Source organism: Carassius gibelio, chromosome A12 (assembly GCF_023724105.1).
Source record: "Carassius gibelio isolate Cgi1373 ecotype wild population from Czech Republic chromosome A12, carGib1.2-hapl.c, whole genome shotgun sequence".
Classification (NCBI taxonomy): Eukaryota; Metazoa; Chordata; class Actinopteri; order Cypriniformes; family Cyprinidae; genus Carassius; species Carassius gibelio.
In genome coordinates this window covers 9,885,269-9,907,819 of record NC_068382.1, presented here as the reverse complement: position 1 = coordinate 9,907,819, position 22,551 = coordinate 9,885,269, and the positions used below count along the sequence as shown (strand labels likewise).

Sequence of the window (22,551 nt, the reverse complement as noted above, 5' to 3'; positions counted from 1 at the left end):
TTCCACACATAGGTTTCACTCTAATATGTGATCAACAAAACAATGGAGGCTTTCTAAAAACAGATTTATGACTCAAACTCAGAATCAAGACGCTTCCACAGAGCATCTCTCTAGGCATGTGGCATGTTTTTTACTTCAATGACATAACCAACAAGAAAAGAAGGTGCGACCGCAGCCAATCACAGGCGCCCATGCGGCGAACAAGCCTTTAAACAAAGACAAGCGTTCGCGGCGTCCAATCAGATGTCGGAGTTCTCGAAAGCGGGCGGGCGTTTAACGGAAATGACACGCGCGATGGCCAATCGCAGCCGCGCACTGCAAGCCACCTTCCAATCAGCGTTCAACATCGCAAGGTTCGCGTCGCCCACGGTGCTCCGTTGAATTCCTTTGCCGTCCATTAAAACAGCCGACTTGGAAAATATAATATCAAAGTGTGTTCAGCGCAGCCACAAGCCCTTGTGTTTAATTCTCGCCAGGGATGATATATTCATGCAGCGAGGGCGCTGGGAAACTCTCTCCGCATGTGTAAGGCACGCATCTGCGACCCTGTCGTGGCTCGCCGCATCGCCTGGCAGAACGGAACAATCGCTGGATAATTCTCCTCGTGACTTCAGTTGAGCTGATTTCATCTCTGAAACACAGAGGAACTCGGATGAGGGTTGTGTCATGAGTCCGGCAGGGTGCTCCCATGTGAACGCGTTCAAAGTGGACAACTGGAAGCAGAATCTGCGGGTTATATACCAGTGCTTTGTGTGGAGCGGCTCTGCCGAAACCAGGAAACGCAAGGTAAATAACATGCATCAGTGCATCGGCCCGTGCTTCTCGATGCCAGCTCGCATAACACTCTAAACACAAACGGGTGTGTAATGCACAAGGCTAACGCCATTTATTTCCATCGAGGGCTGTGAGTGCGCGTGCATCCCTGTGTGCACCAGAGGATGCATCGGCTGGCCTGCGCTGACTCCGTGCATTGGTTTCATAGGGCTGGACGTGGGATGCTTTTCCGCTATCAGTGTTTTTTGGTTACTTTAGGGAGTTTAATTCGTCATTTCGAGCGTGCAACACTTTCCTTGGATCTCAGACGTTGTCTGATGCGAAACGAGACTTGCCAGGCCTAAAAATCAGTGATTGCCCAATACACGAATAGAGGTTTCAGTTTCACAGTTCATCACGGAATCTGTCCATTGTGTGGCCGGACTAAGAAGTTATGGTCACTGCCTTAACCTCCACTTTAATATGCACTTTATTATACACCCATGATGGAGTCTGTGATATCGATTCGCGAAATGATTGAGTCGGATCATTTCAGTGAGTCGTTTGAACCGATTAAAATAATTCATTCACGAACTGCACTGAATCGGACGCCGATTCATTTGAACCGAACCCGTTTTCTCGGCTCTGTAACTGTTGTGTATATAACTGTACATCCAGGTTGACAAACCTCTCAGCTAAATGACTGATTTATGAGATGATTCGGCTTCAACATAAAGTTTCTCATATGACATTAGTGCAAGAGTCTGCTTCCTGAAGTAAAAATCCCATTCATTTTCTCCACAGAGGAATTGATTTTAACACTATATACTATTAAAGACAGACCTATTCTTAACTAAGAGGTTGCTAATCCATGAAATATACTTTTGTTGAAGCCATCAGCCAGCATAATTCAAACTTATTTTCTAAATAACCAGGTTTAACAGCGAAAAAAACTACATTACCCATGATTCAGCAGAAAGTCTCCACCAATCAGAGAACAGAAACAAGCAATACAACTACATTACCCATGATTCAGCAGAATATCTCCACAAAGAACTCTTTAGGCCCACCAACTCCCATGAAGCACTAAATATTTGTGTGCGTATATATATATAATATTTGGCAAAAAATATAAGAATATGCCCTTTCTATATACTTGACATCTTTAAATGAATAGGTTTATGTTTATCCATCATTTTCAGTACAGTTATTCCCAATTCTTTATGCTATTGTAGTTCTATGCTTCATTAAAGCCGTCAAGTTCACGGTCTTGTACCTTTGTATCTTTCTGACTGATTTTCTAAATGTTTTTTTGCTTCAAATCCAAGGTTGTAGTATTGTGAATCACACTGTATGCGCTGCTTATAGACACTAAAATATATAATGATTTATGCAACAGATGCTCATTTTCACAAAATGGATAAATATTGTTAAAAACATACTGTGAAACACAAACACCGATGTTTTAATAAATGCAAACCTACTCGAGTTAATAAAACATGCATTGAGTCCATAATGCAGAAATCTCGAAGCGCCTTGTTTGACAGCCACAAACCTTATGATCATATAAATAAGTCAAAAAAAAAAAAAAAAACACTCATAAAATATACAGTGTTGCACGTTTCAATGAAGATCCCTGTGACACTAAACCACTTGATACAGAAGAAAGAATGAATCTCCATGCCATCTCTGATGAATTTCCACACAGAGGTATTCAATAATATAAAGAGGATCTTTTCTCTTGTCTTTGATATAGGCTATTAATAACTAAAAATCGAATAAGCCGGAGCTTATCGACGTCGTCTTGTGCACTTAGCCAATTGGTGCGTGCAGGTGCCAGATTGCCAGATGCTGTGTGATTGGACAAAGAACCATTAAATGGTGAAGAGCCATTGATTCGTAAAGGACCATTGATTGGTTTTGAATTGCTTCTTTAAAGCAAAGTGTCCGAAAGAACCGATTCTTGTATCGAAAACGAGTTACTGTTCCATCACTTCTCGTGTGGCATCAAATATCAGTTTAATAACCGTTCTCACCCAACCCGTCTCCCTCCGAAAACCCAAGAGTTATCTTGTAATGCGTGTTATGAGTATTTCCAATCAGATGACATGCTTCATATGTGTGTGTTTCATCATGTGTTCTTATGAAAGAATCCCCAGTCTCGCATGCTAGCGAGGTCTGATATGTCGAACACACATTCTTCACAAAATGATTTGTGTCAATGATTTCTTGGATGAATCTTTGTCAGTCGGGTGTTATTAATACAGAGAATGGCGTCATGTTGCCTGGAGTTACATCTGGTTCGCTCAGGATCTCGTGACTCACTGCCACGATTCAGCTCAAGACAACAGAGTTTCATGAAGGATAATTTGTTCATATTGCATTAAGTTTTGTTTTTCAAGAGGATGGTGTTACTTCTAGCATAATTGATCACTAGTTCTCATCTATAATCCACTCAAAGGCCAAATTCAAAGCGGCAGAGCTTCAGCAGATCTTCTGAGCGTCCGAAGCGTTCGACAGCAGGACTCAGTTTCTGGAGGCTTGGAGGATGTTAAATCAGGAAAACAGAGCAATACGTCTCCAGTGCTCCGCTACCGTTTTATCGGCTCATAATTCATAGCCTTACAAATGCTTGAACACCGCTTTTGTCGACTTGAATATGAATCAAGAACGTTTGATATTTTTGTATCTCTGTGGCGGAGGAGACTCGCCTCGTTCCACAGACGCTAAAGATTACGTTCAAGGCTAGAACACAAACTGCAGAAGACTTTCAGACTAATAAATGAGGAGGAGACACTGCTAACTTTAACCAAACATGTTTTTCAGTAGTGTGAACTTTAGTTTATTTATTTGCATGTTGTATTACACACGCAGCTTTATAATCAAGTCAAATCAGCATAATATCAAACGTATTTATTTAGTTAAACACTTCAGTTTCTTTACAGTTATGAATATGTATATTTATTCATGCTTTAAAAATATTAATTATTTTCTATGTCCGTTATCAAACTTGTTTATTCATAAATTACTAAATATATATTATTTTAGTTTTTTTTTTGGTTTATTATAGAAATTCAAGTCTTTAAATATCTAAATATTCAATGCTGGGCAGATTACTTTTAATGATAACTTAAATTATCCATTGCTGATTATAAATTACATGACTGAAATTGTAGGTTTAAGTCTTTTTAATATTATTTTCAAACCATTTGTGATTTACTTCAATATTTTTATTTGACTTTTTTCCTTGCAGCTAACTGCAGGCATGTGGTGCCTCGTTGCCATTTTAAGGGTTTTCTGTTACACATGTATGCTGCAAAAATAGACTCTGTGTGAGCGGTTCATGAATGTGGATCCTGCTGAGCATCTTGTAGGAGGAAGCTGATGCTTCAGCCCCGTCTCAGATCAATGCATCTCATTCAACATTAGAGCGTTAACAGCAGCAGGAGCGAGCGGAGAAGACCTGCTGACGGTGTAGGACTGTAGGATCAGACACAGGAGAAAAGACGTCTGTAGAGCACGATCAGGAGAGTTGAATGCATGCATGCATGTGTGTGTGCATCAAAAAACACGTCCTGTGTGAGCATCAGATATACAGTAGTAGTTCTTTACAGGGTTTCTTATTTGATTGCACCGCTTTTCCATAGTTTTTTTCTGTGCATGTTTGACTGTTGATGAAAAATTTGATTTTTTTACCATTAAAAAAAAAGATAAAATAAACATGCACAGATGCATTGTTCACAATTAGATCTAAAATGCATTTTAAAAATACTACATTTTCTTTTCATGCATCCTTGAAAATGTTTCAGCTTTTTTTTCTGCATGAGTAGTTCTGTCCAGACTTTGCATTATTTACAAAAAACAAACAAACTATAATAAATCCATTCTCAAACGCTTCTTAATATCTGTTTTATATAAGATCGTCTGGTGTTGAATACCGCTGGTGCTCACAGGATTGTTCATACTTTCTCTTCTGAATGCAAATGAAATGCTGGCTCTGAACACATTAAAGCTGGATCAGTGGAAGCGTCTGTGTCCTCGTCTCACCTGTCGTTTATCTCCATTCACTCGCTCTGGTGGTGCTTGTTCTGTTGTGTCTTCGGGGAATAGCAGAAGGGCGAGATGCGGGTCTGGAGGTAAAAGCGTTAATCACCGGATCTAAAACCAGCAGTACAGTACTAAAGAAAGACCTCTGAGCTCATGCACTGGGGATAGTGATGTCTTTTTTTTTTTAGGTTAAATCTAATTAAAACTAATTTTTTGCATTAATATTATATGCATATCTTCTCTACTGTGATGCATATTCGAGTAAAGCTTCTGAAATGAAAAATAAAAAGTAGGATGAGAATTGATTTGAATGTTTTTTTTTTTGTTTATTATAAATGATTTATCCATGCATATCATTTTTTTTTATTCATATGACCGCTCTTATTAGCACTGGTCTGAATGTGGATGTATTGTAACTAAACGCCTGCGTCTCTCTCTCTTTTCTGCCCAGGCGAAGTCATGTATATGTCACCTGTGTGGAGCTCATTTGAATCGACTTCACTCCTGTCTCCACTGTGTGTTCTTCGGCTGCTTCAGCAAGAAACACATCCACGAGCACGCCAAGAGCAAGAGACACAACCTAGGTGAGATGCACACAGACACGGACAGACGTCAGCAGCAGAAGACCGAGCACATGAGCTCGACTCGTGCGCAGAACACACAGTTATAACTCGGAGAGAGCTGATTAATAAAGCACACACACTCACGACATCACGGCTCTGTAGGAAGTTTACATATAATTGGAAAACTAAATGTATATATTTTTGTGTGTGTGTGTGTAAACTCTGAATTTTTTTTATTTATTTCACAAATCATTGATGTTACTTCAGTCTTAATGGTTTAATTAGTAATCAAAGCATGTCTAATCAAATTGAACTTCAAAAAGTTGATATTTTTTACAACACTATTTTTAATTAAAAAAAAAGTTGTCAATAATTGGATTCATGTAAAAAAACATTTTGTCACCTTTAAATTTCTGGATTTATGGTTTAAAAAATTTCTGTATACAAGTAAGCTGTAAAAATTCTATTTAACTTTATTTCATAAATTATTTCTATTATTTCAGTATTTTTTTATTTTTGTGAATCACATTTGAAAGAAAATCATGTCTAATCAATTAAATTTATAAAAAGTTCATCCTTTTTTTTTTTTTTTTTAACAACTCTCCTTAAGTGTGTGTGTGTGCATATATATATATATATATATATATATATATATATATATATATGATAACAAGACAGTGGTAATCAAATGAAGACATCAAGTATTAACAGTTCAAATACTCTTGTAAAATGTAATCGAATTAAAATGTTAAATTCTGTTGTTTGTTTGGTTTGGTATACAAAGTGCTGCACAACAGAGGTTTGCGGTTAAAATTAAAACATGGAATGTTTATGCTTTAAATTCCATTTTAATGACTGGATTCTGCAATAATGTGCAATTACGTTTTCTGCATTGAAATCATAGAGCCGTACAAAACCCCAATTTCATAGTTGCTCCACAAGCGTCTCCGATCGTCATCTCGAACAAGAGGCAGGAAGTGCACAGATCCAGCCATGGATGTTTGGATGGGGTCTTGGATTGCTCCCAGCTCCTTAATGCATCTCTGGCATGTAATTATCCCCTCTGTTTTAATGAGGAAGGGTGCAACCCTCAGACAACAAACAAATAGTCAGTGCAAACAGAAGAGAATGTGGGTAATTATAGCATGTGAGGGGATAATAGTCCCTGACTCCGCGTGTGAATGTGTGACTTAAGGCATTTGTTTCCAGTGTTGGTGTAGAGATCATCGCTCACCTTTCAGTGGACTCATTTGGAAAAACCCAAAATCTGAGATTCACATGAAGAGATTTACTTCGAGCCAGCCGCTCTATATCTCTGTCTAACATCCTTTGGGATTTCCTCTTGTGTATTAAAGCGGAATAAATGCCCATGATACGAGCAAAAGACATGCAAAATATAAAATTAGAGAGCATTACTTCAGTTACATCTGATGTGCTGTAAAAAAAATAATGTTTGAACAACTAGGTAGGACTTTTACAATGTTTTAACACTTAGGTAATTGCTGTTAGCATGTAGCTAGTGGAAGTCTTTGCTAGCATTAGTAAAAAGAGCCGAGTGCCATGTCTCTACAATGTTCGGATGCAGAGATATAGGTCTTGCTAAAGGGTTGCTAGGGTACTCTGTGTGGTTGCTAGGGAGTGGCTTGGCAGCTGCCAATGAAGATATTCCAAAGGCTGCTTGTCAGTATGAATGTAAACCAACCCCAACGCCTTTATAAAATTTAGATTTGAAGATATTCCCTTTTTTTTGGTTTGGGTTGCTAGGGTGCTTGACAGTGGTTGCTAGGGCATGGCTAGATTGTTGCGGAGGGGATATTTAAAGCATTCTTGGATGTCTCAGTAAAAAGAGCCAACTCCCATGTCTCTAGGTTGTTCTGTTTCAGAGTAATGGCCCATTAATTTTTATAATATGGTTGTTAGGGTGCTATAAATGGTTGATAGGGTGTGGCTAAATCGTTTCCATGGTGATGATTAAAGCTTGTTAGCCATTTTGAATCAAAAGAGGCCACCTACTTGGCTCTATGATGTTCTGAGCCACAGATGTACGTAATCTCTCCTTTTTCAATGGAAGTCTATGGGTTGGTTGTTAAGGTGCTGTAAATGGTTGCTAGGCTGTTACTAGGAAGTTGACAAAGTGGCCATTCATTGGCTGCTTGCTGGGTAGAGTGAAATGAGCCCACTCCCATTTCTCTACAAAATTGTGATGAGGGGATATGATGTCACAAATTTTGGTCCAATGTTAAGTCTATGGGAACTTTTTGTCCGATTCTTCACTCGCTGTGTGAACATCGTACACCCGATCGCTTCTAAAAGTCCAAGCACACCTCTCCTAAACGAGCCGCACAGTTTGACCCCATATTTGTAAGTCTCCGAAAAAAAATGAACCGTTACGCACTGAACTTTTGCGTGGAAGAATAAAAAGTATGCGTTTTTGCGTTGAAAATAATGATGCAGGTTTTCAAAGGAAACTTTTTTTTTTTTTTTTTTTTTTTATAGAGAAAAAAAAAGCTGGAAACTTCTTTTGACACAATCAGCAAATGTTATACCGTATTTTCCGGACTATAAGTCGCACTTTTTTTCATAGTTCTCAAAATTTATTTGACATGAACCGAGAGAAATTAACCAAGAGAAAACATTACCGTCTCCAGCCGCCAGAGGGTGCTCTCGCAGCTAGTGACAGTAATGTTTTCTCTTGGTTTCAAATAAATGTGACTTATAGTCCAGTGCGACTTATGTTTTTTTTCCTCCTCATGACGTATTTTTGGACTTATGCGACTTATACTCAGGTGCGACTTATAGTCCGAAAAATACAATAGTTGGAAATCTTATTTTTGAAATGTTGCCCACTAGTTGGACTTCAGATCATGTGTTTTCGTGCATTTGTATAAGGATAAATTTAAAAAAAAAAAAAGAAAATTCTCAAATCTGAACATCAGGCTTTTGAGGAACATTCGATTAATCTGCAAACCGGTTGCAAGTTTTTGGGTTCATTCAAACAGAACTTTCAGGGTCGGACTGTATTCATTCTAAATGATTAGTGCATGTGAACATGCAAACGTTTAATGCGCAGCAACTCTTCAGGAATGCAACAAAATTGAACGGGCGAAGATTCAAAGCAGCAGCGTTTCAGACTTTCAACACTAACAATTGTTGATTGTGTCAACACACAAATATCCAGATTCTGTCTTTTTTTTTTTTTTTTTCCTGTAATGCGGTTGACAGTGTTGGTCACAGATGGCTTGAGCAGTCGATAGAGCAGCTCAGATCGGCCGTGCTGACTCACAGTGTGCTGCTGTTGGACTTACTCGCCTGTTGAAGCATCTCTTGATCCACAAATGAAGTCTCTTGCCGCTGGTCCACTGTGGTTTGTTTGACTCCAGGTGATGATTTATCGCTGCTCGTGCTGTAGGTGTCATAATGCCCCCGCAGCATCACCTCCAGTCTGAACACCCACGTGTGTGTCGAGCTCCCCTCGGGGTCTGATTGAACATTTAATTAGGTTAGCTTGCACACAGAGGATATCTGTGAATGAGTGCCGCTCCAGAGGAGGAAAAACTCTGATTTATTCTCTAAAGACGAACGGGGAGTAATTAAGTCTGAATGAGCCGGCTTGGTTTTGTGCATCTCTGGTTTATGTAGATGGCTTTTGTTTTTCATCCTCTTGTTTCGTCGGCTCACACTTGTCAGATCTCGGTGTTCTTTCCTCTTTTTCCTGCGCTGGTTCCCATGGTTACTTGAAGGCCTGCTATGCTTTTGGTTTAACCATCTGATGTGTGTGTGTGTGTGTGTGTGCATCATGCAACCCCACCTCGTTTTCTTGTGCAACTTCTCTCTTTTCTGCTCATCTGATCTAAATACAGTTTAAAGCCATCATGCATGAGCTCACTTCGACTGTCTTAAACGATAAATAAAATGCAATGCTTTACACTAGTTTCAAAGTCTTGTGATCATTACTATATGAAATTATTGACTAATATTATTTACCCATTACAATTAATAGCATTTTAATGCAAAGTCATGAAAATATATATTTTTTTGTCTTGCACTAATAAACCATAATCATGCACGATAAAACGAAATGCATTGAAAGCAAATAGGAGCAGATTTACCACATGCCTGTGCTGATTGTTAACGTCCTGCAGTAGGTCTAGCGTGCACAGACTTCTGTCCCTTTACTAGAACCGCTAACATTCAGACGCTAGTCTCTGTGCACAGAAAGCCTCTAAAAGTCCACCTGCGAACATTTAGTGCATCTGTGTGAAACAGACCATCATCGGGTTTCCATGGGAACTGAAAAGCAGGTATGTGCACTGCAGGCTTGGAGAAATAAGATGCAAGTAAACGAGCACAGGAAAATAATTCATAATTCGCTATGACATTTCACAGAGGACACGATATTTTGGCACAAGCAGCGACGGAGGTTTTCTTTGCTGCACCCTAATTATTATTCCCATCATCCATATTTACATGATGGATACGGGAAGATGCAAAACGTACACTTCTCTAAAAGGCCTCTAATATGTTCCTGTGTCGTTCTTCTCTCTTTCAGCTATAGACCTTTTGTACGGTGGAATATACTGCTTTGTGTGCCAAGACTACATATACGACAAAGACATGGAGCAGATTGCCAAAGAAGAACAAAGAAAAGCATGGAAATTGCAAGGTATCCCCCCCCCCCAACACACACACACACACCATGTATAATGTAGTTCATCTTCACCTGTGGCACGTGAATCTAGAAGATGTTGTAACTGTGGAATAGAAAGAATAGAAAGTTCAAAAGCACAGCATTTATTAGAAATGGAAATACTTTGTCGCATTATTAAATGTCTAACCATCACTTTTGGATCATGCATTTCAATGCATTTTTGCTGAATAAAAGTGTTGCGTGTATGCGAATGTTGCTTTATATGAACTATAATGTGAGTGTAATCTAAAACATCAGGGATTGGGGAGAAATATTCGATGTGGGAGCCTACGAAACGAGAGCTGGAGCTGCTGCGACACAACCCCAAACGAAGGAAGATTACAGCCAACTGCACCATAGGTAAGAACTCGCAAGATTTTCCTAGCGATTTCTCTGAAACAGTGCTCAATAATAGTACAGCTCGGGATTATTACAGCCGAAACTCGTCGGTTTTTGTCATACTCACGCATCTAGAGACTGCAGTCTGCACCCGAGCCAAAACTGCTCTTTGTTTCTTAGCCACAAATGGCATCGGTTTTAAACATCTTCATCCATTTTTGTGTGTGCATGCCATGACCGAGAGAGAGAATAAGAGTCTCTGTGCACACAAATAAGGAGTGAAGTGGACGCTGGCCGTTAGAGAAATAATGGTTCTCCTCAGTCAGAGGTCTGGCGGTGCAGTAATAGTGTTAATGTCTGCATCACAGGCCCAGCGTAGGCACTAAACGCCAGACTCTCTCACACCCAGAGAAACACACTAATGCGATTAGCCTTACGAGAGCTGGAGCTTCCATTGATCATGCAGCACATAATCTGGCCCATGCATGATGCATTCAGAGGAATATTGCATGAGATGGATCGTGTGGCTGCTGCTTTACAGACTCTTACACTTTGAGTAAACCGGAGGCGTGCGACGACAACGAATCGCGACACAAAAGCTTGAGTCTGCGTCGGCTGTAAGTGTCAAAACACGTTCATTAAACACGGACACGTCAGCTGTGAGTGTTTAACAGTGAAATCAAAGTCCGTTTTTGATACCAGTTGATTTCTGTTCTAAACTGGTGTTGGGAACTGAGTCGTTCTTGTTTAGAACCACTTACTTTATAATAAACAACAACACAAAAATACTGTAACTGAATGATTCTCGAGCAAATGACTCTTTTGAGCCAGTTCTTTATAGTGAATCAAAACCATGCATTGCTTTGCATACAGTTCTCTATAGTCAATTGATAACATACAGCACAATCGTGTTATCCATTTGGTTTCTGAACTAATTATTCTTTTGTGTTTTTCTTTCTTTTTTTGGTGAATGAAAACCTGTAGCTTAAGCCGTGTGATCCAAACGATTCCTAACTGATTCCCAAACAAAATAATCTTTTACATGCATTGTGACCAAGAGTGATCCAAGCTTTTTCTGAACCATTGACTGCTTTGACCTGATTCTTTTCAGTGAATCCTACAAAAAAAAAAAAATAGTGATTCTTGAGTGACTTGCTCTTTATTGTGAATAAAAACATGCTGCTTGACTAGTGTGATCCAACTGATTCAAATGATCCAAATGACTCTTAAGTGAGTTCTAATGAATCAAAACCATACAGCACAACCAGAGTAGTCCAATTCTTAAGCACATGACCTTTTAAAGCAAATAGAAAGCATACAATGCAGCTGGAGTGATCTAACCAGTTCCTGAACAAATTATTATTTTGCGCTGGTGGTCAATAGTGAATCATACAGAATGTGACCAGAGTAGTCAGATTCTTGAGCAAATGACTCTTTAGTGCCAGTTCTTTATAGTGAATCGAAAACGTACCACACGACCAGTGTAATTCAGCAGATTCCTGAACAAATGGCTTCTGGATTATTCCTAGTGAATTAGAACCATACAGCACAACCTGAATACTCTGATTCTTAAGCAGATGACTCTTTTGAACCAGAGATTTTTTTTTTTTTTATTTTTTTTTTTATTTTTTTTTTTGTGAATCAAAAATATACAGCATGCCCTAGTGTTGTCACGGTACCAAAATTTCAGTATTCTGTACCGATACCTGTTAAAATCCACAGTTCTAGGTACCAATTTCGGTACCAAAGCAAAACACGAAAATATGCTAATAAAAAAAAAAACACACTTTTTATCACTAAAAATAAAACCAATGCCATTCTTTATACTTATTTACAATAGTGTTTAAAGTTTTTCTACAAGTAATATAATTATGAAAAACAGTAAACAAGTTTCACCCAAATTTAATTTGCCAAATTTTTTTAGTACCGACTTGGTACCAAAGTACCGGGTCTTTTGACAACACGAGCATGCCCACAGAAGTCAGATTTCTGAATGAATGACTCTTTTTAGTGAATCATGCACATTGTTGTTTTGTTTTACTGTGAACATTAAAATCATTAAAAAAAAGTTTAATTTAAAATATTATTATTATTATTTTTTTTTTAATAACGAATAGTTAAGGCTGACTGTCTGAAATTAAATCAGATGTTCCTCGAAAGTACACAAATCATTAATTTAACTGGAATCACTACAGCATCATTTATTAATTACCTACAATAGCAATGACTAAAAACATCTCATTTATCGTTAGTTATTTGATTTGTTTTTGGTGCGTCTGGAATCCGAATGCTCTGATGGTGTCCAGCGTAGAATCAGCGTCACTTGTGATGATGTGTGTGTGTGTGATGATGTGTGTGTGTGTGTGTGTGTGTAGGATCAGGCGTGTGTATGACTCAGTCATTCATGTGCATCAATTATATATTAGCACTTTAAAGAGTGTAGTGCTGCAGGAGGTGCTGGATGAGGCCGGACTCGCTCTTAGCTGCTTGTTTTGGTCGTCTTTCTGTCTCTACCCTCGCTTGAACTAAACTCTGGGAAGCGAGGGGAGCAGATGTCTGAGAGCGGCAGATCTGAAGACGTTTAGCCACCCAGTGAGAGCGCAGGCCTCGCGGGCCTCCTGTAAACCTGTCAAACTGTTTGAGCGGGAGGACTTTAGCTCAGCTGGAGGAGACTCTGACTGACAGAGAGGAAGGCAGTGCTCGAGCTTCAGGAGTTCTGCACTTCAGATTAAGACAAGGACATTTACATTGTGAAAATGCATTGTTTTGATCAATTAAAAAAAAAAAATTGTAGAAGTGCTCGACTGGAAACCGATATTATTGTGTCCCTGCAACCTTTGCCTGCAGAGTAGATTTTCTGATAGGCCAAGAAATCCTTGCTACCCTTTGTTTTCGTTTTATTTATTTATTTTTTTGTTTATTGTTTTGTGATGTATGTTACCCAAATTTGTTTAAATGTAACCTCCAGGAGAGTGCACTTTTTTTTTTTTTTCTTTTTTTTAATTTTTTTTTTTATATTATTATTTTTGAAGATTCTTTTTTTGTATATTGCTAATTAATTATTTATAACAATAATACAAATATTTAACTCAATAATACAAAAAAATACTAATATGGGCAAACTGTAAATACAAAGTATTTTTGTTGCTATTAATAATAATTTACAAAAATAATAAATTGCTAATAAAAAACGAATACAAAGTAAATTAATATTTTTTTTATTGTTAAAACATTATAATTAACAAATATGCAATGTTTATGCCGTGTAAATACTAATTAAAATCGACAAACAATAAATACAAAGTAAATTAAAATATTGTTCGGAATAATAATGCTTTATAAATAATAAATTTGGAATAAAAATGTTATGACACTAAACGATACAAAGTACATGAGTTAAATTATTTATAACATTGAATCACGAATAAAATGTTGATTATTAAATATGTACATAAATATATACATTAACAAAATATTTATTATTAGGAGTAATTTATAAATAACAGCTAAAAATAACTTAAATTTAATAATAATGCACATTATAGTTTTTCTTAATTGCCATGATTATGATGCTAACAATAAGTTGTATTTTCACACACACACACACACGCATATATATATATATATATATATATATATATATATATATATATATATACATTTTTTATAGTTTGTACTTTTTAGTATTTTATCAATTTATTAATAAAAATAATACAGACAGCAATTGTGTGTATAAGTTTTTTTTTTAATTAATTTACCCTTTACTTGGTTTTTTTTTTTCTTTATAGTATTTTATTAGTAGTAGCATTTGTGAATACTCCTGTCTATCCTGATTTTGTGCTTTCTGTTTGGTCTCTTCCAGGACTGAGGGGTTTGATAAACCTTGGGAACACGTGCTTTATGAACTGCATCGTTCAGGCTCTCACACACACTCCACTGCTGAGGGACTTCTTCCTGTCCGACAGACACAAGTGTGAGATGCAGTCCAACTCCTGCCTGGTGTGTGAAATGTCTCAGCTCTTTCAGGAGGTGAGAGCTCAACACACACACACACACACACACACACCTCCTGTCACGCATGTCATCCTTCTCTCTATTCGTCTGTCCTGTAGTTCTACTCGGGTCACCGCTCTCCTCACATTCCCTTCCGGCTGCTGCACCTGGTCTGGACTCACGCACGACATCTCGCCGGCTACGAGCAGCAGGACGCTCACGAGTTCCTCATCGCTGCTCTTGATGTGCTGCACAGACACTGCAAAGGTACTGCAGCCAATCAGATGCTGCGATGCATGTACAAGTAGCAACCCAACTGCATATTTCTCATTTCATGGTGTGAATAATAATAATAACAACTAGAGGCTAAAGTTTGTGAACAAACTTTGATGTCGGCTTGGTAAACCAGTATGGGCAGCCTTGAGGCAAAAGAGCCAGATCATCACACGTGTTCTTGAGCTGACCAGGACACAAAAAAGTGCAACTGTGACTGTTTTCGTATATAGACATTTGTTACTTTGTATTTTAACAAAGAAGCTTATGGTGGCAAAAGTGTAGAGACCAGTTAAATTTCACAATAAACAATAGCACAGAAGAGCAGGATTCGGGTTCATCAGATGCAGAAATGTAAGAGTCATATGTAAAAAACTTTCTTAGTTGTCATTAAATATAGAATGAAAGAAAAAAAAATCATCCAATATCAATTAATGATTTTCTAGTTTTTGATGCATTAACATTTACATTTTGGAAAATTTGGTTGCTTCAATGCACCAATCCAATATAATGATCAACATCTGATTTATTACTCTTCAGACACAAATGATGATAACCCCGCCCCCAAACCATGCTATTAGTGGAGCCAGCAGGGCTGATCTAGCATTATTTTGATAGTAAAAGTATTTTAACATCAACAAAATGATACATTTACCTTAACATGGGGCAGCACGATTTGGCAAAAAATATCTGATTAAAAATTGCAAAGAAAATTTTGATTTTAAAATGTGCCCCAAATTGTGATTTATGTAGTAATATGACCATAAAATAATGATAATAATAGATATTATTATTATTATTATTATTTTGAATATGCTTATAATTATTACTAAATAAAAATATTTAACTAAAATATTTGGAAAATAAAATTTGTATATTTAATACTCCTTTTTTTTTGTGTGTGTAGCGGTACGACAAATAATAGCAATAAATATTATTATTATTATTATTATTATTATTATTATTATTAAATGTGTAAATCGCTGCTAAATAAAATTAGCATATTTCTTAAATACTTAGTTTTTATGTAGCAGTATTGCCAGTAATAAAAACAATAAATTTTAACATTAATAGTAGTAAATTAAAATATAAAAATCTGTGTAATATTTCACTGTAAAATTAAATTATTTCTTAAATGCTCTGTTTTTGTTAACAGTATACAAATATATGATAAAACAAAAAAAATAGCTATTTATATATTTAATGCTAATACAAACTTAATTTAGGAAAAAGTATATAGTAATTTTATTTTACAGTAGAACTAAAATTATTTTTTTTTATTTACTATATATATATATATATATATATATATATATATATCCTTAACGCTTATCTTGCTCATCTGGTTTATAAATCGACATTACAAATTAAATTTGTTTAATTAAAACACCACAGCCTTCATGAATGTATAATTTTACTAAGCAGTATCGTAATTTCGGTTTGATTTCGATGAATCTGCAGCCCTGATTTCAGTCTGCTGTAAATGATTTCAAACGTTTCCGGACTACTTCCACAAACTCTTTCAGTAACATCTGTCAGAGTGTAGGGAGGTGACAGTCTGTCAGCGGTTTCCACATCAGAGCGGTTCAGTCGTAGACTCCTCTGATTGTGAGAGCGTCTGACCGCGCTGTGCTCACTGGACTCCGGGTCAGAGACGGTGTGTGAGAATCAGACGGAGCTCACTCTTCCTCCTGCAGTGTGAAGCTGAGAGGGCTGTATCTGCTTTCTAATCAGACCTTCTCTCCCTCTGTGTGTGTGTGTGTGTTCATATGTTGCTTCAATGTCCACTAAGGAGATGACAATGGGAAAAAAGCCAACAATCCAAACCACTGCAGCTGCATCATTGACCAAATCTTCACTGGAGGACTGCAGTCTGACGTCACCTGCCAAGTCTGCCAGTAAGAGCCACTCAGTCATTTTCATGAATAATGTTGTTGTTATTATTATTACTAAATTAAAAATGTGAAAAAATACTGTTATATTACTTAAATTTTATATTTATGTAATAAGTGACCATAGATAAATGTAAAAATTATATATTATTTTTGTTTATTAAAATTATAAAAAATATATATATATATTACTATTGCAATATCACACTGTAAAATTAGCATATTTTAAAAAAATAATACAGTAGTTTTATTTAACAGTACAAATAGTGAGATTCAAATGTTGATACTTTTTATTAAATAGAAATAATTTATTTGATATATAATTTGATTAATTCAATTTTTTTGTGCAATTTCAATAACATAATTCAAGTCAGAAATAAAATCTGATCGCAATGGGTTGTATTAATTTTGCACACTGTAAAAAAAAAAAAAAAAAAAAGTCGAGAGATGCTTGGCTCTTTTATTCCTGTACAATGTGCAAAAGTCGGTTCCTGAAGAAATATCCTATTCGTTTTCTTCATATGGGAAAAAATAACCACCAATCAGAGTATTGAAAAAGTTTGCCAAAAAAACTATGTAACCCAGTTAGAATGCTATTGAACAACCTCAAGTGTTTGAAATGCACAGATCATTCATCAGCGCCCCCTTGTGTTTAACAGAGGTACTGCACTCCGCCCATTCAAGGTTTTTTCAGATCAAGTGTTCTTTTGGGGCTGTGCAGTGCTAGAATTGACAAACAGATAGAAACGCTGCTCTTTGTACATTATTTGTGGTGTTTTCTTGTCTGCAGTGGGGTTTCCACCACAATAGACCCGTTCTGGGACATCAGCCTGGATCTGCCGGGGTCCTCCACCCCGTTCTGGCCGCTCAGCCCGGGCAGCGACGGCAGTGTGGTGAACGGGGACGGTCACCCGAGCGGAGCCACCACGCTCACAGACTGCTTACGCAGGTTCACTCGACCCGAACACTTAGGAAGCAGCGCCAAGATCAAATGCAGCGGGTGCCATAGTTACCAGGAGTCCACCAAGCAGCTGACAATGAAGAGACTTCCTATCGTGGCGTGTTTCCACCTCAAAGTGAGTCTGAGAGCATGCGTGTGTGTGAGAGAGCGTGCATTTGTGTGTGTGTGTGTGTGTGTTTGTGTGTGAGTGCATGGGAGCGTGCATTTGTGTTTGAGAGTGTGTGTGTGAGAACGTGCATTTGTGTGTTTGTGTGTGAGTGCATGGGAGCGTGCATTTGTGTGTGTGAGCATGTGTGTGAGAGTGGATTGGAGAGCGTGCATTTGTGTGTGTGAGCACGTGTGTGTTTGTCTATAAGTGTGTGTGGGTGTGTGTGTGTGTGTGTGTGTGTGTGTGTGTGTGTGTGTGTGTGTGTGTGTGTGCATGGACTGGGGTCAGTGTTGTATATCTGAGTGCACTGATCCACTTTAAAGTAGGGATACGTGATAATTCTGTATTATTGATCATTTAATTGTTGCTAGATACTTTTTAATATTTAATTATTAAATGTTACGAAAAACATTTGAATGATTATATTCTTTTCTCTTTTTTTTTGGACATATAGAATTGTAATATTTGGATACATTATTTAATTACCATATAATATAAATTTGCAAAGAAAAAAAAATGTATTTTTATATTGTTATTAAATATAACCCAAAATGGGAAGTGTATAGAAATATTACAATTCTAAACTACTGTCTAGTATTTCAAACAAAATTGCACATAGTAATACATTTTGAATCCAGAATTGAATTTTAACACGTTTCCTTTACATTGTTACTATTTTGATCATCTCCGCTACTGTAGTAACATATTATTCAGTTTTATCCAGACAAGTGTAAAATGTAACGATTTCAGTACACCTCATTGAATTATAGTGTTTTTTAATATATATTATGCATGTACAGGTTATGACTATCGGCTCATGATTCTCTGCCGTCTAGACGGTGTTTTTATTGGTGCATCTCTGAGCAGGATCTGTCGAACACTGAATAGTTGTCAAAGCTGTTGATCGTCTGATTGCGTGTCGATCAGAAGGACATTCTCTCACAGTTGTGTGTTTGATCATGCAGCGGTTCGAGCATTCGGCGAAGCTCCGGCGGAAGATCACCACCTATGTGTCCTTCCCTCTGGAGCTGGACATGACGCCCTTCATGGCCTCCAGGTACGAGCGAGCAGCGTTCAGTCAGCTTCCAGTAAAGACCGTGAGTGCGTGTCCTGACGTCTGTTGTGTTTCTCTCTCAGTAAAGAGAGCCGGATGAACGGACAGTACCTGCAGCCCGTAGACTCTCTAAACAATGACAACAAGTAAGTGGATGACCGCTGCATGTAATATGTGTGAGCGAACATGTGTCCCGTGACGTGTGCGTCTGTGTGCGCTGCTGCAGGTATTCTCTGTTCGCGGTGGTCAATCATCAGGGCACGCTGGAGAGCGGTCACTACACCACGTTCATCCGCCAGCACAAGGACCAGTGGTTTAAGTGTGATGATGCCATCATCACTAAAGCCAGCATCAAAGATGTCCTGGACAGCGAGGGGTCTGTCGCACACTCTTGAGTTTCAATGCATTGTTATTACACGCAAAAGATCAAATCAGAGACACATGCACAAAAAAAAAAAAAGTTTATTATTAATTATTATATTATTATAATACTTAGTTCTATGTATAAACAAAATTGCACTCCGTAATTACGATATAATTTTATAAAAGTTTACTTTACTGACTTAAGGGTCCAAATAAATGTAGTGTGTGTGTGTGTGTGTGTGTGTGTGTACATTTAAAAAAAGAATAATTGAAATAAATAATTTATACAATTTAAACTTATTTTATTTTTTAACTTGAAGAAATAAAATAACTCAAAACTAAAACTGGATAAAAATAATGTAAATCTAAATTGACTATATTTAACCATATAAAAGCTAAAATTTAATTACATTAAAAAACTAAATTATAAGTGAAAATTTATTCCAAATATTAGTAATGACTATAAAATTACCTAAAAACATTAAAATAACTGCTCTGTAAAATTGCGAAATTTATTCACTATTGTTTTATTTAAAAATTAATAAAAATAATAATACAATTATTTATTTATTTATTTTTACTTATTTTATTTTAGCTAGTTACCAATGCAACATTTTCATTTATATTTTATTTGAATTACATAAAATAACTCAAACTAAAATGAATGGAATGAAATTTTTTTAAATCTAAATTGACTATATATATATATATATATATATATATATATATATATATATATAAACTAAATAGTAACTAAAAATAATATTAAATTAAAAACAAAAAATATAAAAGTAAAAACGTATTCCAAATATTAATAGTAACTATAAAATTACCTAAAAACGTAAAAATAACTGCTGTAATATTATGAATTTTATTTATTTATTTTTTACTGTTCTTTCAAAAAAATAATAATTAAAAATAATAAAATGTCAGTTATTTAAAAATGGTAAACTTATTTTATTTAATTTACCAATGCAACATTTCTAATTTGAAGAAATTGTATAACTCAAACTAAAACTGGAATCTTTTTTTAAATCTAAATTGACTATATATAACCATATAGTAACTAAAATTAAATATAAAAAAAAAACATATGTAAAAATTAGTTCTAAAATATTATTAATAATAATAAATATTATTTATAAAATAAAATAAAAATCTGTGGTTTCTAAAAAAAAATTGTTTTTTTTTTTTTCCTTTTTGCAGGTACTTGTTGTTTTATCATAAACAGTTCCTTGAATATGAATAATGGCGATGCAGGAGCGTCCGAGTCCAAGCTGTGAAGAGAGGATCATATCCAGCCTCACGAGAGCTGCCATCTACACAAACAGAGCCTTTTTCACTGAAGAAAAGCAAAAGAACAACAGCCAATTAAAAAAAAAACACCCAGAAAAAAAGACAGCGCTAAACCAATCTGCACTGAGCAACCGGAGCATACTTGACAGAAAGAGTTCTCACTACAGACAGACTGACATCTCAGCATCGCTTTCACCTTTTCTTCAACAACACATTCACTGGCATTATCCCAGAAGTATACGAGGGAGAAAATATTCCTTTTTTATTTCTACATATGCATTATTGATGTACTGAATGCAAAGGAAAGATGTTCTAGACTTCTATTGTGCTTTGAGTTTGGAAATACTGTCCTCGTCCAGCACTTTTGATTCCTGTCGTCTTCTCCTTCGGCCTGGAAATGCCACCCACGCAAATATCTATAAATCTATTTTTATAAAGTCATCGTTTCAGTTTACGTGTCCCTCATCTGTTCGCCCTCTTCACGCGCTTCGATGTGAACGTCGTGAATCTTTCGGTCGCTGGTTTGTTCGCGAAGGCTCGTCATGTTTCATGTCTCCACCATGGCTTGATTCTGCAGTGTTATCCTCAGCCGTGTGTGTGGGTGTGTGTGTGAGCGCGCATGCAGGTATGTGTGCACCTGTGTGTTTGTGTTGTTAACTGTGTGTGTGTGTGTGTGTGTGTGTACTGAATCAGTACTCAAACTTAGCATGCCGTTTAAACTGGATGCTAAAAGACTTTGGGGAGGATTTTATAAATGTTAATTATGTATCTATGTATAGTATGTATGTATGTAAAACAAATCAATGAAGAAACAAGCGCTGTGTCGTGTGATTGGCTCTCGTTCAGATGTGTGCGGATGGTTTTGTTATCTGTGCGTTTTTCTCTTTATTATTGATTTCTCTCTCTCTTCATGATTCTCTGAACCCTTTGTTCTGGTTTTTGCACTCAGCGCCTCTTCAGTTCTGTTTTAAAGTCATCTTTATTTGGAAGTCAATCCGCTGGACCCCTGTTTAAAGGCAGGACACTACAGACTAAACCATTGATTTTCACGCAGATCGTGATCGGTTTTGTTTCCTTAAGCCCAGTTCATGGAGAATCGAGGGGAAAACACACATTTAAGTGTTTGTTGGATCGGTTTAGGCTGTAGACTTCAGTCCATATCTTTATCTTTCACACATTAAGATTTGCTGAGGGTTTTGTTTATATAAAAGTCACCTGGTTTTATGCAACATTTCATTCATAAGAACATGGTGAAAATGTGTTTCTGTTCGTCTGGTGACAGTATTTTCTGATTTATGGCGCGAAAAAAGAAAAATAAAGAAATAAAAATTAATATATCAACAAAATCAAACCAGAAGTGTGAGTCTGGATTGATCTAATATTTATATTTCTGGTCTGGAAATGTTTGCAACTTTGTGCATATTTAAGTAGGTAATGCTTCATTTGTGCATATATATATCTTAATGCGCTGTAATTAATCAGCTGGGAGATATATTGGTGATATACTTTAGGTAATTATCATTCAGTTGTAGTGTCTTGCCTTAAACAGAAGGTTCCAGAAGATAAAATCTTCATTTCTTCTATAATGAAAAGTTAATTATGAACCTTTCACGATGCACACAACTCTGATGATGTTCAATGAAAACCTCAAACTCATGTTCAGTAGCTGAACTTCTATTAAAACACTTTATTAAAACAGTGCTGGGGAGGATACTTGCAAATTGCATGATGAAAAAACGTAATCTCGGAGGGACTTCAATTAAATATTTAAGGGTTTGACGGGGGGAAAAAAATCTGAAATGCTGATTATGTAATACAGATTACATGTAATTGACTTCCCCCCAGCACTGTGTGTGTGTGTGTGTGTGTATATGTATATATATATATATATATATATATATATATATATATATATATATATATATATATATATATATATATATAATACAGGAGTGTATATGACTCTAATACTCAGGTGCTCTCCACCAATCAGAGGTGTCACCGTTACCGTGGAAACCAGAAAGCGCGAAACTGCTCATATCAGGCTACACTTTATTTTAAGGTGTCCTTGTTACAGCGTAGTTATACATTTAATTAAGGAGTAATATTAATTAACTATGTGCACTTACTATACGGTTAGGGTTAGGATTAGGGTTACTTGCAAGTAATTATGCATAATTAG

The 22,551-nt window shown here is 36.5% G+C and overlaps 1 protein-coding gene across 2 annotated transcripts; it reads left to right on the top strand.

The window, feature by feature from the left end:
* The first annotated feature begins 334 nt into the window (after nt 1–334).
* On the top strand, nt 335–21,720 carry LOC128025719 (ubiquitin carboxyl-terminal hydrolase 22). Of its 2 annotated transcripts, none has more exons than XM_052612243.1 (12): nt 335–786; nt 5,252–5,384; nt 9,913–10,026; nt 10,309–10,410; nt 14,252–14,418; nt 14,502–14,649; nt 16,448–16,553; nt 17,338–17,623; nt 18,622–18,713; nt 18,794–18,856; nt 18,937–19,086; nt 20,280–21,720. In XM_052612243.1, the coding sequence occupies exons 1-12, from the start codon at nt 667–669 to the stop codon at nt 20,320–20,322; spliced, it is 1,524 nt and encodes a 507-aa protein (XP_052468203.1). In that variant the 5' UTR covers nt 335–666; the 3' UTR covers nt 20,323–21,720. The 2 variants fall into 2 exon arrangements, with proteins under 2 accessions (XP_052468203.1, XP_052468204.1); XM_052612244.1 differs by having other exon boundaries at nt 337–786; nt 16,451–16,553.
* Nucleotides 21,721–22,551: the final 831 nt, after the last annotated feature.